At 43.0% G+C, this 19,940-nt stretch overlaps 1 protein-coding gene across 1 annotated transcript; it reads right to left on the bottom strand.

Moving 5' to 3' along the window:
* Positions 1-7,301: 7,301 nt before the first annotated feature.
* Positions 7,302-18,448, bottom strand: LOC125376986 (histone-lysine N-methyltransferase EHMT2-like). The gene is made up of 4 exons (XM_048389741.1): positions 18,242-18,448; positions 10,293-10,380; positions 8,638-8,715; positions 7,302-8,017 (listed from the first exon to the last, which is right to left on the bottom strand). Exons 1-4 carry the CDS (start codon positions 18,446-18,448, stop codon positions 7,398-7,400), a joined length of 993 nt encoding a protein of 330 aa, XP_048245698.1. The 3' UTR covers positions 7,302-7,397.
* Between the last annotated feature and the right edge of the window lie 1,492 nt (positions 18,449-19,940).

Raw genomic sequence — 19,940 nt, 5'->3', positions numbered from 1 at the left:
GTTTCTGTAGATGTAGCATCAGTGTTAGTTACTGTAGATGTAGCATCAGTGTTGGTTACTGTAGATGTAGCATCATTGGTGGTTACTGTAGATGTAGCATCAGTGTTAGTTACTGTAGATGTAGCATCAGTGTTGGTTACTGTATGAGCAGCATCATTGGTGGTTTCTGTAGATGTAGCATCAGTGTTAGTTACTGTAGATGTAACATAAGTGTTTGTTACTATAGATGTAGCATCAGTGTTGGCTACTGTAGATGTAGCATCAGTGTTAGTTACTATAGATGTAACATAAGTGTTTGTTACTGTAGATGTAGCATCAGTGTTGGCTACTGTAGATGTAGCATCAGTGTTGGTTACTGTAGATGTAGCATCATTGGTGGTTACTGTAGATGTAGCATCATTGGTGGTTACTGTAGATGTAACATAAGTGTTTGTTACTGTAGATGTAGCATCAGTGTTGGTTACTGTAGGAGCAGCATCATTGATGGTTACTGTAGATGTAACATCAGTGTTTGTTACTGTAGATGTAGCATCAGTGTTGGTTACTGTAGGGGCAGCATCATTGGTGGTTACTGTAAATGTAACATCAGTGTTTGTTACTGTAGATGTAGCATCAGTGTTGGTTACTGTAGGAGCAACATCATTGGTGGTTACTGTAGATGTAGCATCAGTGTTGGTTACTGTAGGGGCAGCATCATTGTTGGTTACTATAGATGTAGCATCAGTGTTGGTTACTGTAGATGTAGCATCAGTGTTGGTTACTATAGATGTAGCATCAGTGTTGGTTACTATAGATGTAGCATCAGTGTTGGTTACTATAGATGTAGGATCAGTGTTTGTTACTGTATCTGTAGCATCATTGTTGGTTACTGTAGATGCAGCATGATTGGCGGTGTGTATGAATGTAGCAATTGTTACTATCGTTGCAGTAGTTACTGTAGATGTAGCGTCGTTGGTTGTTTCTGTAGATGCAGCCTCGCTGAGTTTCACGATTGATGGAGCATCACTTTTCGCAGTTGTTGGAACAGTAGTTGTAGTCCCTTGTGCTGCACTGCTCCTATCCGAGAGTGGATGAATGGTTACACATAAGTGCGTGGCAGAGGCAGTTACTGGGACACACATTTCATCAGGTCCACATGGCCGCGCGGCGCAAGGATGCACCTACAAGAAAATATTATTTGAATTTAATTTGTTGTTTTGCGTCACACTCCGAAGCATCACTACAATTTTTATTTTTGTATTTGAGTTTATAGAAAAATACATACCGTTTTGAATAATGTGTAACGAAATAATAAATAACTGTACACAACAAAGTAAAGACGGCTGTAAGTGACGGACGACCATTTGATATTCGAGGCTTGGAAGGGTAAGGGATGGTTTATACGGGACAAATGTATTTTCGGGTTGCGATTAAACATATTTTTTCTCTCAAATGTGTCAAAGTGTTTTTTGTAATCCCAACACAAGTTTTTTTCCAAAGCATCCACCATGTTCAGTGGCAATCAATTAGCGAAGTCACCAAGCCTGACCACGCAATCTATTAAGCCACCTCTTACAACGTTAACAATGGTACTGGGTACCTATTGTACCCTGAAATCCCACAGGGTTTTATTATAGTATTCTACTCAGGGATATTAGGTCTAGATATATGGTTCGTTTGTGTGAAGGCGACTGCAGGCGACTTTCTTAATACGTATAAAGCAACACTAATAGAATCACCTTGACGTGTTCATTCTTCCTGTATGCCCCGGAGAGGCATACTGGTTCTAGTTCAGACCGAAATGCTATAATTGCTGATCTAACCTTTCCGATGAAGGCTTTTGTCATGCAAGGTATGGGGATCTTCCTGTCATATAGTATGGGTCGAGTGCATCCTACAGAAGAACAGGCAAGTGAGATAACTATGTATATTGCAACGGCAGTATTTTAACCAACAGCGATGAGAGCAAGTTAACCCTTGTGTACTCCAAAAAGAAATAAAACGATAAAAGAAGATAATCATTATTGTCACGATGTTTATCCTTGAATTACAGTCTATAATAGAAAGTAGTGATTTGCGAGGGATTTATATTGGAGAGGAGTTCATAGACACATTACTATATGCAGATGATTTGTGTATAGTCGATGACACTGTAATAGGTCTGCAGCGAAAAAATATTTGATCCAATTTTGGTAATGTGTAGGGAATTTAAATTAACATGTCTTAAATTTGGGTTTTCAGAAGAGGTGGCACTTCAAGGTTTGATGAATGATGGTTTTTGAATGATAAGCGTATCAATGCTAGTACTTACTATAGGTATCTGGGTGTTCTGTTTTCAAAATGCATTGATACCTTCAAGATTAAAGCCAAAAAGGCTCTGTTTGTCATTAAAAAATTGCAGTTAGTTTTACTTTGCCAGTTAACATTTTGTTTAATTGTTTGATATGAAGATAATGCCCATTCTTCTTTATGGTGCGGAGATCTGAGGTTGCAAAGCTAGTCAAATTGTCGAAACTTTTCATACTAATTTTTGTAAATTTGTTTTAGGAGTTGGTACATAAGTATCATAGCAATACTAGTATTGGTTGGATGTGGAAGAAATGGTTTGCAAGTGGATTATCATATGAAGTGTGTTAAATACTGGTGTAAACTTATAATAATGAATGATGAAAGATATCCCCGACAGTGTTATTTGTTAATAATATTGATGAATTTGGTAGAATTACTTGGGCACCCATGTTAAATATTTACTCGACATTTATGCATTTGGTTATGTGTGGCACGAGCAGAATATTAGTGTTTGTTGCAGTTGTTTAGACAGCGTTGGTTGGATAGTAACAAACAGAGTATCCAGATGAAAATTTATGAGTCTTGTAAATTAAGGTACTATTCACACGTTAAGATATTACTGGACATGGAATATTAAAAAAATGTTACAGCTTTCAGTAATAGAGACCATAGACGTATGATGTGCCTGTTGAGATTAAGTGAATTGCCTATACGAAGTAATATGCGCAGAAGAAAGCATTTTTTTTATTCATGGTACAGGATCTTCTGAAGTTATGGGACAGAGATAATTCCAAAATCAAACGTTAACACATAAACCTGTGTTTCGACCTTCTGCATATGCAGACAACAGTTAAATCCTGTATTTATGTAATGCACATGTCACTAGCTAACGTCATGGTACACTTGATGCTTTTACACTCTGGCATAAACATTAACTCTCACAATGACATACCTTCCACTAATGACATCATTTCTTGTTTCATGAAAAAACATTCAGTGCAATCTAAACAAGACAGGCATTCTTCTAGTTACTCGAATACCAAACCCATAACAGTAAAAATGCCTGTTTTGAACCCTTAATGTGGACAAAGTATTGGCCTCTTCAGGATCAGTCACACATATCTTACCTGTGGTGGAATTAGAATCGAAGGTAGGTACACAGAACCGGGCGAAGCCTGCCAAGCATGGGTATTGAGACCTTGGGAGTTCAGTTGACATTCGCCAGCTGATGATATCCAGTTGATGGACGCACACCTCGACGAGAACACACACAGCCGGGAACAGTGTTCAAATGTGGTTTTGCGAAATATCTGGTATACGGATCCTGTTGAAATTCTGTCCTGGATACCATGACGTGGCGAAAGTCCTTCTAATTGCACACAACAACTAAACACTACACACCAAAGTAATAATGCTAAAGCAAAAAGCCATGAAATCTTCATTTTCATTAATCGAGTCGTCCCTCCTTACAAGTTCGGTACCAAGTGATCATTCCTCCCTTGTGGTGGTGAAAGCAATCATCCGATACACCACACGACTGTCAGCCAATCAGTCTAGAGATAACCATCAATACCAACATGCATGTCCATCAAGATCAATGTCAGACACAATAAATGAGAGACAAAAGCCATTCCATAATCATACGACATCTCCATTGTACGACCCGACTATACCATAAGCATGGGTTTACGAATCACTATGAAATAGTAATGATACCAGGTATTCGCGCAAAGGTGAGCGTATCCTGCCCCACAATGGCACCCGTTCACACGGAAACATATGGTACAAGTGAAAATACAGAATTCCATCGGACATAGTTTTGTCACTGATGCGTCAACTTTGTAAATGTCCTCCACATGTTTCATGAAAGCGCTACTGAGGCCTTATCGGGGGGCACGGGTGGCCCAGTCGTCTAAGGCGCCGCGATTCGCTGTGCAGAGTTGCGTCCCTTGGGCACGGCAGAAACCTATGATTGTGGGTTCGAATCCCGGTTCGCCCCGATTATGTGTCTAGGTTGTCAGCACCATACCCGTGCTCGTTGGTTTCACCGAAGTGGTAAACGTCCTGACCTGCATCACTTCAGTCTTTCCTCCCACATTAAGTTGACGATATAACTGGAATACTGTTAAAAGCGGCGTTAAACCCAACTCACTCACTCACTCACTCACTCACTCACTCACTCACTCACTCACTCACTGAGACCTTATCAAAGCAAGAGTCGTATGACGCCCTTTTAAATCTTTGTAGAAAGAGCATGTTCGATTGTACATTAAAAAGTAGTGAAATGTAGATACCCAAAGGCTTGGGCAGATGGAGTATGGCTCGACATAAAGGGAAAATTGACAATTGGAAAGTTGATGTCATCCCTATGTCATACCGTCTTGTGGAAACTCAGTTATGAAACAAATGAGGTGGTTGCACTGGTCTTTTATTTCTTGTTCAGGTGGGGAAATCCGCGGAGGGGAATTGGTTCTTTAACCATTATTGAATGATATGTGACCTTGATATACCTGAAGCTTAAGTTAAATCCATTGCCAACTTTTCTTGTTTTGATGGTGTCAATCCGAGCGGATATTTTCGTTTCATATGCTTGCCGTTTATAACTTTTTAAAAATCACTGTGTGTGAATAGGCAGACATCTACGCGATCCTAAGCATTATCCAATTGGCCTTAACGGAATAATATTTCAAACACGTCAAGAGTTGACATGTAATAATTTACTACCATACAACGGCCACCCTTTAGAATCCAGGTGTCCGTTCCACAAAGCTATCGCAGGGCTAAGGTTATCGTAACTCCCATATGTTAGGCATTATTTACAGACCCTCCTTCAGGGAGGGAGAATACTGTTCAGGGTGACGTTTACTGCACTTTATTAGAACATGAAACAATGCTTTTCGAAATAGGACAAAATAATATATAAAAATAAATAAGGGTAAGAACAGTAAGGCCTTGGATCACTCAGGCATAGACCCGTGAAAATCCGGGGTAGAGTAGGTCTTCAGCAACCCTTTCTTGCTGTAAAAGGCGACCATGCTTATCGTAAGAGTCGACTAACGGGATCGGGTGGTCAGGCTCGTTGACTTGGTTGATGCATGTCATCGATCCCAATTGCGTGGATCGATGCTCATGATATTAATCACTGGATTGTCTGTTGTTTACAGACCGCCGTCATATAGCTGGAATATTGCTGAGTGCGGCGTTAAATAACAAACCAACCAACCAACCAATCACTCAGGCATCGGTTACATACTGAACATTAGCACATCCGATACAGGGTCCGTATTAATAGTGAGTGAGTGAGTGAGTACTGTTTTACACCGCTTTTAGCAATATTCCAGCAATATCACGGCGGGGGACACCAGAAAAGGGCTTCACACATTGTACCCATGTCGGGAATCGAACCCGGGTCTTCGGCGTGACGAGCGAACGCTTTAACCACTAGGCTACCCGACCGCCCCTCCGTATTGATAAATACAATTCAGAATTTTCTTTAGAATACTCTTAACTCGCTAAGAAAAGTCTTAGCTAAGAGTTACCATTAGGAGTGTTGCTATAACAGCTCTAATAGCAAAGCGAAACTGAAACAAAATCTACCAAATCTAAGGAAAAACCTGTCCTAACAAAAAAAATATTAGTGCTCTTTTACATTGAAGTAGTATTAAATATCATGTGATGTATCATGTGACTCAATTACAAGCACCTGTTTATTGCGTGTTTGAAAGAACATAACTATTGCTCTATGAAGTGGCAAGGTGACAAATTAATTATTCACCGATATTGATGTATTAGTTCACGCATGACATTTTGGACATTGTGTTAGGTTCAGGTAGACACAAAACAAGGCGTAATAACGCATAGATGTCGGTAAATAATTACTTTATCGCCAAAGACATAGATGTAGAACACATTTGAAATGATTAAAGTAGTGAAAACAATCAATGTTTTCTTCCCATAACTGAAGAATCAATCATGCTTATGTATGTAATCATTTACTCCGAATTATGTGTTTGCTAGGCCGCATATTTAACATACTGAAATAGCTGAGAAAATAGAATACATAATTATTTATTGATGAGTTGTGTATTGCTAATCTAATCTTTTAATGTTCAATCAATAATTTGCATTTCATTGAACAGGGTTTTTAATAACATTGTCAACTATTATTACATTATCGTTTCGAGTTGATTTAGAAGAACATAACTTTATTATCATTGTCATATTTAAAAGAAAACAACTACACAATACTACAGAAGTAAATTGCGCTATTCTTTTTAAAGAGGGGGAGGAATAGAATGATATATTATCATTTTAACCAAATTTCAAATTTCCCAAACACTGATGATGTATCCTCTCAAATTCATTTCTTTAGTAAATAATCACTTTCTTTGCCTGTTTTATGGAAACAATAATCATATTTCAGTGAATCTAGTTATTATACAAATAATTATTCTTGACGAGGTCAATATGCGGAAACAAGGACCCGATCATTCGCTTTGTTATATCGAAATTCACTTTAAAGTTTATTAAGTCTTTTAACCGCCCTCAGTTTCAGCTACGCACCGTAAACTGTTCTCACTAGACGCCATCTTGTTTTCTAGCAGACGAGTAAGCATTCATCACGTGACAGGTTAATTTTGATCATGTGAGTCAATATTCGAGGTCAGTGTATTGTATTGTTTCGTCACGTGGTACGGATTAACCAATGGAATTGCAAGATTCTTACTCGAGGTAATGCAAACGTTGTTTGTTCGTCCAGTTTACGACGTTATCAAGTTGCGAGTGCTTGTTCGAATTTCAAGAAATGACTTCATCATAGAATAATGTGAAATAAACCACGCTTCGTTCTTCATTGTTCTTTGCGATTTATCGCGTAGGTATCTAATATATAAACATGGGGCCACTGCTCTCTACATTTGTATTTCGTATCATACCCACAAGTGTATTACAAACGGTGTTCCTAGCCAAGGAAATTATCATGTATTCAATGACTAAATAACTCAAGCCTCTCAAAACTTTTTATGTCTCTTCTAAATACAGAATTCTGCCGAAGTACTTAAAGACTATGTCATGTGTTGTACACAACACATAACAATGTATGATTCTTCCTTCAGGGGCACATTTCACTTTTAAAAAGCGCCATTTGAAGCCAGAAGATCACACACTTCTGTATAGCCTTTGTCTCTAGCTAGATCGGCTGCAGTCTTCCCGATTTTGTTCCTGGCATTAATGTCTGTTAGACCATGTGACAGAACATATTTCACAGTTTTCACGTCTCCCCCAATACAGGCGCAGTGGAGGACGTTGTTACCTAAATCGTCCACTCGTGTCACATCAGCTCCTTCTTTCACAAGTAACTCCACCACATCAATATGCTTACAGCCTGCTGCAAACGCCAATGGTGTTTTGTCGTGAAATCCCACACCGTTGATGTCTAACATGGCCTGTGAGAGAAGATACTTCACAATCTCTACATTTCCCCCTATACAGGCGCAGTGAAGGATGGTGTTACCCAAATTGTCTACTAGTGACAAATCAGCACCTTTATCCACAAGGAACTCAACAACTTCTCTCCGTCCCCACCTTGCCGCTAGCATCACTGGTGGCTTTTCCCAGGATTTAAAATTGTTGATGTTCACTGCACTCTCAGACAAGATGCGTTTAACCTGGGCAAGGTCCCCCTTCCTGCAGGCACGAATGAAGTTGGCGTGTGCTTTAGGGTCATGTCTTTGTGAAGGAGCAAGGGTCCCTGGTCATTAAAAGATAGAAACATTACGAGAATGAATGAGTGAGTTGGGTTTAACGCCGCTTTGAACAATATTCCAGTTATATCACGGCATGTCAGCTTGATGTTGGAGGAAAGCCTGAAGTGATGAATGTCTCAGACGTATAACACTTTGGTAAAGCACACGAGCACAGGTATGTTGCTAACAAGCCAAGAAATATGATTGGCGCAAACCTATGAGAATGAAACTGATTGATATAATTAAAAGAAAACTGAAAGAATATTTTACTTTTACATTTGGGTTTAGTTATACAAAAATAAGCATGATTAAACAAAAACTGTAACGGCATTTTTCAACATCTCATCATCACAATGGAAGTAAGACTACGTGTCTACACCCATGCTTGTCGTAAGAGGCGACTAACGGGATCGGGTGGTCAGACTCGCTGACTTGGTTGATGCATGTCATCGTATCCCAATTGCGTGAATCGATGCGCATGATGTCAATCACTGGATTGTCAGTTTCAGATTCGATTATTTCCAGACCGCCGTCATATAGCTGGAATATTGCTGAGTGCGGCGGTAAGCAACAAACAAACAAAAACAAACATGTCAGTCCAGCTTTCTATGTTTTATACACTTACGTGTGCCTCGTTCATCATGTCCATTGTCTGTAGTACCAAGTGGTTCCCTCCCATGCCCCATGGGCCCCTCAGTCGCTGCTGGAGAAAGAAAAATCACCTTCCGAAACTGGAAAACTTATCTTTGCGTTGCTACGAAACAGACTGTAGAATTTCAGTGACAAAAATGAATAATAAATATTAGGTTTTATATGGTAATGATTTAATTTGGTCTTTGGGTTTATTTGGATAATCTTATGATCTCTATTGAAACACATTGATCACAGCCCCTGAGGTAATACTAAGCTTCCATTAGACGTGGCAAAGGGTAAAAATCATATTAAAGGAATACTGAAAATCGGCGAGGACACCATGTTTGTTTTTTTGTTGTTTAACGCCGCACTCAGCAATATTACAGCTATATGACGGCGGTCTGTAAATAATCGAGTCAGGACCAGACAATCCGGTGATGGACATGATGAGCATCGATCCACGCAATTGGGATACGATGACATTCATCAACCTAGTCAGCGATCCTGCCCACCCGACCCCATTAGTCGCCTCAAGCATAGTCGCCCTTTACGGCAAGGATGGGTTGCAGAAGACCTATTCTATCTCGGATCTTCACGGGTCGACACCAGATGTTCTCGAAAAGGTTAAGACAATAGTCAGAATTCACAATATTGGCAAGCTACGATTAGGATCATGTGTTAGTGATCTAAACCATATTTTTTGCCGGGTGTGGGGATGAATTGTTCCCAATTGCACTTTTAAAAACGTCATATATAGTCGGTGCAGCTGCTATAGCTGATAAGACTTTAAACAAATGTATAAGCAAGTGTTACTGACGAAGATCAAAGGTGAATATTGCAGGTCATCTTCCCGAGGCAAGAGAGTTAACTGACTTTAAAAGTCCAGTTTCCACCCTTGCCGAACTAGGCTGGAATTCCTGGGCTCGATTGTAGCGCCACCAGTGGCTGTTACGAGTTATGTCCCTTCTATGCCTCTGCTATGGACTAATCAGATTCCACCTCTCGTGTCACTTGCATTTGTTTCAAACAAAATGGCGGCGCCAAGACAAGACGATCTGATCAACAATCAAGATCTATATTATGATAAAACGGATCTTATATCGCAAAATGCATCAAATCATGTGAGCAACTTGATTACAAAATTGAAAAGATTTGGAAAATATATGTTGACAACGAGTTGGCGGTGCACATGCTTTGCAAATCCTGCAATCGACCGAAATCTGTGCGACAGTTTACGAACCGGATTTCGATTTCGGTGCGCGATTTTGATTGAACTATGCATCTCGTTAGTCCAGCCAAAATGTAATTCCATAATACCAGCCTAGTTCGGCAAGGATGGAAACTTGACTTTTATAGTCAGTTAGCTTCCTTGCCTCGGGAAGATAATTGCAGGTAGACCTATAGGATTAGCCTATGTTATTGTATCACTGTAAGCGTCGTGCCATACGGCGGCGGCCTGTAAACAATCAAGTCTGGACCAGACAATTCACGCGGACGTGGACAATGAAATGACTGGAGTAGATGGAATCAATAGTCAGAAAGTTCTTCTTTATAGTCTGCTTTGTACTGACATGTGTGTGCCCAGAATTGTCTGCATAAATACCGACGTGTTACTGATTTGATGGGACGTATGGTAGCCGTACTTACATGCGACGCATGTGGGATACAGTGTTCTCGAGTGGATGATTTTATAACACTTCGGACAACACTGGCTGTCGCGGGCCATTGTCATCACCTGAAAAGAAAGAAAAAAAAGAACCCAAAAAGAGGGCAACGCTGCAACTGTCGTCTCTAATAATGAGTGAGTGAGTGTGGTTTTATGCCGCTTTTCACAATATTGCTGCAATGTCACAGAGGGGGACACCGGAAAATGGGCTTCACACATTGTACCAATGTGGGGAATCGAACCCGGGTCTTCGGCGTGACGACCTAAAGCTTAAACCACTAGGCTACCCTACCTCCCCCACTTATAATGAAGAACTCATAAAAATATGGGCAACTAATAGTCAAATCGTTATTATGCCGTTGTGCCACTGCATATGGTACTAAAACAATAGTCACAGACCATTTGGTTTTAAGAGGGATGGTGTGTGTGTGTGTGTGTGTGTGTGTGTGTAGGGGGGGGGGGGGGGGGGGGGGGGATTTTGGTCTGAGATCAGTATTTTTTTGTTCAAGGAGCTCAAATATTATTTCAAGACAAAGCACTTGCTCAATTGGTGTTTTTTTTAAAAAATAACGTACTGTATTCTTGACACATTATTGCCTTTTCCTACTTTGCGAGGAATAGCAAATCATAAGTAAAACTGGGTCTTGATTATGTTTTTAGAAAAACCCAGCTCAAATTTTTGCTCAATTATGCGTTTTATTTGTTACCTTTATCCGGACCCTTGACGAACTGCACACGGTACTGTTTCCTGTATAATACCATATGGAATATATCTGGCAGGTCGAATCGGAAAACAGGGACTGCGAGCACCCTGAGATGTGACGACAGAAGAATGCGCACATCTTAGATCCGAATAACCCCTTTGAGTTGGTGATATCTTCTGATGATCCATCAGTCAGTGACAGAAACATCAATGAACACACCCATATGACGATGCCCATTTTATTTGCCATTTTGTCTCTTAAAATGGCGGCGTATCTGGCGGAGAAAAGAAAAAACACATAAACTGAAATATACTCAAGAAAAGGTATAAATTATATTGGTAAACATATATGAAAGACATAAACAAAACGTGAAGCTTTACCATCACGTCATTTACTGCCAAATTAATAACCAACCCAATTATTGAATTATCGAAACGCAAATGCATAACCCAAACATAACATAATCCTGTCTACTCGAAAGTCACGTGGACTATATAAGTATGTCTAAACCTGACTTAGGCCTAAATGTTCGACCAAAGAGGTCTATGGCTGACCATAGAATGGCAGAAATAATAGAGTCATCGTTCGCATGAGAAACCTGAAGATACCGTCATGTTCTAGCGGGGTGAATGCCATGAGACGCTGGAGTGAACTCTGTATCTCGAGTGAGTGAGTCAGTATCGTTTTACGCCGCTTTTTGCAATATTCCAGCAATATCACGGCGGGGGACACCAGAAATCGGCTTCACACATTGTACCCATGTCGTGAATCGAACCCGGGTCTTCGGCGTGACGAGCGAACGCTTTAACCACTAGGCTACCCGACCGCCCGTATGTATCTCGAATGGCACGGGTACAGAACTCATCAGTGAAATCGAAACGATTGAGGCAGAATACACTGAACTTACTAATGAATTGGCACGTTTGAAATTAGAGCATCGAAGAAGGATTTAAAGTAAGAAATTGAGAGGTTGGAGATGTAAAATTCCGAACCACGTGACCTGGCGAGCGCTGCAAGTTCGAGTTCACAGCGTGAAAATGTGGGTCAAGGTCACACTTGGAGCGAGGGCCGAGATTAACAAGATGGCGGCGCCCATGGATCGAAAGGTCAACAGTGTGATTTCACAGTTTTCTTGTGGGTTGAGGCACTTGACAAACAAAGACAGAAAGTAGACATAAATAATGGTATTATACTGGAATACAGCCTGACGAAAACAAAAAAACTGTCACATTGTTACAATAGAAGCTAGGGCTTATTCTAATCTTGGAGTTTTGAGTGATTTGATCAAAGCTGGATGATAATCTTATACATACAGGACATACGCAGATACTGCGCTCAAGACACATAGTCCATTGTTTTTTATGACCAGGAATACAGCCGAACACACGAGCTGCAAAGTCGCTTCGACTGATGGACCAATCATCAAAGAAAGGCCCATTCACTCCAGTTGGCTTGGAAATTCGTGGTCGGTTCAACAGTGGGTATTGTAAACAGGGCATGTGTAGGATGGTCCATGGTTGTTCGGTTTGCTTCAAACTTGGTCATACATTAAGTCTCACCATAATGTCGCACCAGCGGAAAGGGCGTGCGAAACCAAGGAAAAACCAGGGTAAAAAAAACACCAAATGGACTGCATAAACTCCTTCATACCAAAACCTTGGAATCATTCGTCACCACTCGCCCCTTTCCGTACCCTGCAAGAAGACTCATTCCCCTATCGATGAATATTATGTGCGAAAATACAACAAACCAATCAGAATTCGCATATGACTTCAAGTACTTCAGTCAAAGAATCCCTCAAGAATAATTTTTGATTTCACACGTCTTGCTTCTAAAAATATACTCCAGATACACGTAAGTCCCGATGTGTTTATTGAGTGAGTGAGTGAGTGAGTTGGGTTTAACGCCGCTTTTAATCGTACTCTAGTTATATCACGGCGTGTCAGCTTAATGTGGAAGGAAAGCCGGAGGTGATACAGGTCTCAGACGTTTAGCACTTCGGTGAAACCCACGAGCACGGGTATGGTGCTGACAAACATAGAAACATAATCGGGGCGAACCAGAATTCGAAACCACAATCATAGGTTTCTGGTGTGCCAGCTGGAGAGTCTGTCCAAGATGTTGCCCGTCATTTCAACGTTAACATAACAACAATTTACCGTCTCCTACATCGATACAATACTACACAGACCACAGATGACCTTCCTCGGAGCGGTCGTCCTAGGGTCACCACACCTCGACAAGATCGGCCGATTATCCGTCAACAGCAGCGACATTCGTTCCTAACTGCAAGTGAAAGTGCTCGACAGACCATAGGAACACATAATCGACACATTAACCGGGACAGTGTGATCCGACGTCTCCGTTCCAACAACCTCAGATGTCGCCGACCAGCACGTGATCCTGTTCTTCAACCACGGCATCGACAAGCACGACTTCAGTGGGCACAGGGTCATCGCAATTGGCGTCATCGTGAGTGGAGGTGTGTCATCTTCTCTGATGAAAGTCGCTTTTGTGTCTCCCATGCAGACGGAAGAGTCAGAATTTAGCGGCGTCGAGGTGATCGTTTCGCTGACAGAAACGTTGTGGAAAGGCATCCATGGGGTGGACCTAGTGTCATGATATTGGCAGGGATTGGACTTAATGCGAGACTTGGACCCATGTGGTTTCTGAATGTTGGTCAAGGTCGGGGACCCGGTGTCAATGCTCAGCTCAGCGGTATATCGACCAAGTGATCAGACCCCACGTTGTTCCATTTTTTGCACAACATCAACAACACATTTTCCAGCAGGACAATGCTCGTCCCCATGTTGCCAGAGCTACCATGGCCTTTCTGCAACAACACAACATCCGTGTTCTACCGTGGCCAGACCTCAGCCCTGATCTGAACCCCATCGAACACTTGTGGGATGAGGTTCAAAGGCGTCTGCACAATGTGCGCCCAGTCCATACAACTGCCGATGAACTACGCACAGCTGCTCTGGATGTGTGCAGGAGGATCCATAGGGCCTTCACAAATCTGATCCACTCAATATACAGGAGATGTGTGGCAGTGACCAATACTAATGGTGGTCACGCCAGGTATTGACTGACATTTTGGGTATCGACCCGAAACTGTGTAAGCCCTTAACATTTGAAAAAAACAATTATGTCATCTGCCTTTTAATCCATTAAACTGTCTTCAGTCCATTCTTTTTTAATCTTGCCCTATTAGTATTTTTTGTCTTTACTGTTGAAAATAAATAACATGTATACTGCATACTCGACTTGCGTTTCTTTTGCGTGTGGGTATATATAAAAAAGTCTCTTTTGCGGTTTTTTTTTTGCAGAGTATATTTTTTGAGTGGTGATTAAGTGGTTTCACAATTTAGTTTTAGTTTTCACAAATGTCGATTCCTGGGTTAGCCTTCGCGTATATACATAAACGTATTACATATGCAGAAACATATACATTTAAACATAAACGTGTCACACATGCAGTAAACACACATTTATACATAAATATATCACAACTGTGGTAAACAAATACATTTACACACACAGGTAACCCGCTCCCCACTCTCCACACACTCCCCACTCCCCCCCCCCCCCCCCCCCCCCCCACACACACACACACACACACACGCACGCGCGCGCGCACGCACGCACACACACACACACACACACACACACACACACACACACACACACACACACACACACGCACACATAACACGCTGTTGGATGTGCTGCAATTCATGCTGAAGTGCATCGAGAAGCGCCTTAAGTGTTTGGGGCGGTGGATTCCTTCTGCGAACGCGTCGATCCAACTCGTCCCACAGATGCTCAATCGGGGACAAATCTGGTGACCGGGCTGGCCAAGGTAATGTCTGGATGTTGTTGTGGTGTAAGAAGTCCTGACAAACACGTGCAATGTGCGGTCTATGTCAAGTTGTTTTTTTTTAAGAGTATATATACACGCACACAAGATTAAAAAAACTACAAACAATAAACAACGTACACAATCATATTTTACAATACTAACCTTGATGTTGAACCAGTTATCACCGAGAGCGTGAGACCATATGTGTATGATCCTCTGATGACTAACTCGTTGTCTGTGTTAACACGTGGATTATATATGCTTGTGTTCCTTAGGCTCACTGATTTCAATCAATTCAGATATCTGAAAATTCGTCATCCTACCAAATGAATATTTTATGTCGATGTATTAGGTGAATGTCTATCAGTTACAATATCGTCCTTGAAATTCTAATACCTCAAGATCATGGCACCATGACAAATGCAATATCTCACAGAGTAATCTAATCCTTCCATGAATAATGTAGCATATGTGTAGATGCCAGTATCGATCTTGGGTTCCAATGGCTCTAGCTTACCAAGTGATAAGTACACATGTACTTAATGCAATCGTTTTTACTTCCTCATTCGAAAACAAAAAAATATACGTTTTACGTTAATAATAATAAACTTTGTATTAGATCCTCCGCTGTTTTAACGAGAGTCTTCTTTGGTATCTTTAAGCTGGAGCGATATGACTTGACGAAACACAATATGCCCGTTACGCGATTTATCTTTTGGATTCAAAGCAAGGACGAACTATATCTCACATATAATATTGAGACATCATGCCCTATTTCAATGTGTTCTATTAAGAACCTTTGAAGGTACGAATTCTAAAGTAATGGTATAATTTGCCATACTGACTTCAGAAAATGCGGGATTTCATAAAAAAACATGAACATGCCACAATGTCAATTTACAAATCAATAGCGTGTGTGTCCACCTCTGGTTGCGATGCAAGCAACTCATCTTCGTCTCATGGAATGGACCAGGCGTCGCACAAAGTCCTGTGGGATATCTGTCCATATCTGCTGGATCATGTTTCGAAGTCCCTGGAGTGTCTGTGGAACACGTGGTTGACGTCGAAGGCGCCGATCCATCTCATCCCACATGTGCTCGATTGGTGAGAGATCAGGGGAGCGAGCCGGCCAGGGGATGACTTTCACGTTGTTTTGTTGAAGAGAATCCTGAACAAGTCGAGCAATATGAGGCCGGGCGTTGTCATGTTGAAAGGTAATGCCTGGGCCATGACGACAACAAAACGGTAGAACAACAGGGCCGATTATCTCGTCGCGGTAGCGCTGTCCATTGAGATTTCCCTCTACCAGTATCAAACGGGTCCTCTGTCTTGCTGTAATCCCAACCCATACCATAACGCTGCCGCCCCCGAACCGATCTTCTTCCATAACAATGATTCACGTAACGTTCACCTGGACGTCGGTACACTCGAATCCGTCCAAACATAGACGCTGTCTGCACCACTGTAGACGTGCTTGACGGTGGTTTCCTGACAAAATGGGACGTCTTGGTCTTCTGGCGTCAATCCCTGCGCATCTGAGGCGGCGACGTACGGTTTGTGAAGATATTCGTCGAAGGCCAGGGATGCTTTTTGCAGTCACTGTTGCTGGCTGGAATCGATTTCGTCTTGTCATTATTGGTTACGGGTGGCCTGCCACTCCGAGGGTGGTCTCTGACTGCATTCGTCTGTTGCCAACGTTGCAATAAACACCAAATGGTGTTTCTGTGGACGTTAAATTGTCTTGCAACATCACGTTGACTCGATCCTGCTTCAAGCATACCAAGACGCTCATTTTCGGACAGGCGTGGCATTTCGTAATGTTGAATAATTGCGTTATTTTGTTGTTTTTCTAAGTGGTTGTTGTCAACACGATGCTAAACAAGGCATATGGAATCCCGTTAACGCACGTTTTAATACCCATTCAATACATGGGGCTTGCATAAAAGTCATCTTTTGCATGGAATGCATGCTTTTCTGTTGTAGTTTTTGTGACTTGATTCCATACATGTACAACAATATTGAAAATCAAACTCTGTTTGAAAAATACACTAAAATATTCGTGTCACAGGAACATTTGTTGTTGAGTATACATGTATTGTTTTAAATTTTTAAAGGATACAACATTCTCCGAATATTGATTTTTTAACTGTTTATCAAGAATTTATGAACGGAAAATTCCTATTGAGAATAACTAGTTTCATGCTTGGACGCTGTGCAGAGGTGCGTCCCTTGGGCACGCCAGAAACCTATGATTGTGGGTTCGAATCCCGATTCGCCCCGATTATGTTTCTATGTTTGTCAGCACCATACCCGTGCTCGTGGTTTTCACCGAAGTGGTAAACGTCCGAGACCTGCCGCCCACATTAAGCTGACACGCCTTGATATAACTGGAATACTGTTAAAGGGGGTTTAAACCCCACTTACTCACTTAATGCTTGGAAAAATGTTGCTATAACGATTAAGGGTCCATTGTGAAAGAGGGAGCACCCGTGTTAGCTTAGATTCTCTCTCATAGCCACACCCGTGATGGTGGGCGTTCCAGATTCGGCATCAACGCACACGCGTTGGTTCGAGTATCGATGTCACCACTGAACCCGTGTTAGCTGCAGTCCTAGATTCCCACTGTCATCGCCACATCCGTGTTGGTTGGCGTCCAAGATTCTCCCTGTCATCGCCACACCCGTGTTGGTTGGCGTCCAAGATTCTCCCTGTCATCGCCGCACCTGTGTTGGTTGGCGTCCAAGATTCCCCCTGACATCGCCACACCCGTGTCGGTTGGAGTCCAAGATTCCCCCTGACATCGCCATATCCGTGTTGGTTGGCGTCCTAGATTCTCCCTGTCATCGCCACACCTGTGTTGGTTGGCGTCCTAGATTCCCACTGTCATCGCCACATCCGTGTTGGTTGGAGTCCAAGATTCCACTTTCATCGCCACACCCGTCTTGGTTGGCGTCCTAGATTCTCCCTGTCATCGCCACACCTGTGTTGGTTGGCGTCCTAGATTCTCCCTGTCATCGCCACACCCATGTTGGTTGGCGTCCAAAATTCTCCCTGTCATCGCCACACCCGTTTTGGTTGGCGTCCTAGATTCTCCCTGTCATCGCCACACCCGTGTTGGTTGGCGTCCAAGATTCCTCCTGTCATCGCCACACCCGTGTTGGTTGGCGTTCAAGATTCTCCCTGTCATCATTGCAACGTGTTGGTTGGCGTCCTAGATTCCCCCTGTCATCGCCACACCGTTGGTTGGCGTCCAAGATTCTCCCAGACTATAACGCAAGCCCTGTTGGTTGGCGTCCTAGATTCCCCCTGTCATCGCTACACCCGTGTTGGTTGGCGTCCTAGATTCTTCCTGTCATCGCCAAACCCGTGTTGGTTGTTGTCCAAAATTCTCCTTGTCATCGCCACCTCCGTATTGGTTGGCGTCCAAGATTCTCCCCTGGCATCGCCACACCCGTGTTGGTTGGCGTCCTAGATTCTCCCTGTCATCATTGCAACGTGTTGGTTGGCGTCCTAGATTCCCACTGTCATCGCCGCACCTGTGTTTGTTGGCGTCCATGATTCTCCCTGTCATCATTGCAACGTGTTGGTTGGCGTCCTAGATTCCCACTGTCATCGCCGCACCTGTGTTTGTTGGCGTCCATGATTCTCCCTGTCATTGCAACACCCGTGTTGGTTGGCGTCCTAGATTCTCCCTGTCATCGCCACACCTGTGTTGGTTGGCGTCCAAGATTCTCCCTGTCATCGCCGGACCTGTGTTGGTTGGCGTCCTAGATTCTCCCTGTCATAGCCACACCTGTGTTGGTTGGCGTCCAAGATTCTCCCTGTCATCGCCGCACCTGTGTTGGTTGGCGTCCTAGATTCCCACTGTCATTGCAACACCCGTGTTGGTTGGCGTCCTAGATTCTCCCTGTCATCGCCACATCTGTGTTGGTTGGCGTCCAAGATTATTCCTGTCATTGCAACACCCGTGTTGGTTGGCGTCCAAGATTATCACTGTCATCGCCGCACCTGTGTTGGTAGGCGTCCTAGATTCTCCCTGTCATTGCAACACCCGTGTTGGTTGGCGTCCTAGATTCCCACTGTCATCGCCGCACCTGTGTTGGTAGGCGTCCTAGATTCTTCCTGTCATTGCAACACCGTTGGTTGGCGTCCATGATTCTCCCTGTCATCGCCGCACCTGTGTTGGTAGGCGTCCTAGATTCTCCCTGTCATCGCCACAGCGGTGTTGGTTGGCGTCCTAGATTCTCCCTGTCATCGCCACACCTGTGTTGGTTGGCGTCCTAGATTCTCCCTGTCATCGCCACACCTGTGTTGGTTGGCGTCCTAGATTCTCCCTGTCATCGCAACACCCGTGTTGGTTGGCGTCCTAGATTCTCCCTGTCATCATTGCCACGTGTTGGTTGGCGTCCTAGATTTTCCTTGTCATCGCCACACCCGTGTTGGTTGGCGTCCAAGATTCCCCCTGTCATCATTGCAACGTGTTGGTTGGCGGCCTAGATTCTCCCTGTCATCGCCACACCTGTGTTGGTTGGCGTCCAAGATTCTCCCTGTCATCGCCACACCCGTGTTGGTTGGCGTCCAAGATTCTCCCTGTCATCATTGCCACGTGTTGGTTGGCGTCCTAGATTCTCCCTGTCATCATTGCAACGTGTTGGTTGGCGTCAAAGATTCTCCCTGTCATCATTGCAACGTGTTGGTTGGCGTCCTAGATTCTCCCTGTCATCATTGCAACGTGTTGGTTGGCGTCCTAGATTCTCCCTGTCATCATTGCAACGTGTTGGTTGGCGTCCTAGATTCTCCCTGTCATCATTGCAACGTGTTGGTTGGCGTCCTAGATTCTCCCTGTCATCATTGCAACGTGTTGGTTGGCGTCCAAGATTCCCCCTGTCATCATTGCAACGTGTTGGTTGGCGTCCTAGATTCTCCCTGTCATCATTGCAACGTGTTGGTTGGCGTCCAAGATTCTCCCTGTCATCATTGCCACGTGTTGGTTGGCGTCCTAGATTTTCCCTGTCATCGCCACACCCGCGCGTTGACTTGAGTCTTAGATTCGCCACCACTAC

The sequence above is a fragment of the Haliotis rufescens genome, unplaced genomic scaffold, assembly GCF_023055435.1.
Source record: "Haliotis rufescens isolate VD_foot unplaced genomic scaffold, xgHalRufe1.0.p SCAF_8, whole genome shotgun sequence".
NCBI classification, from domain to species: Eukaryota; Metazoa; Mollusca; class Gastropoda; order Lepetellida; family Haliotidae; genus Haliotis; species Haliotis rufescens.
This window is presented reverse-complemented; position numbering and strand designations above follow the sequence as displayed.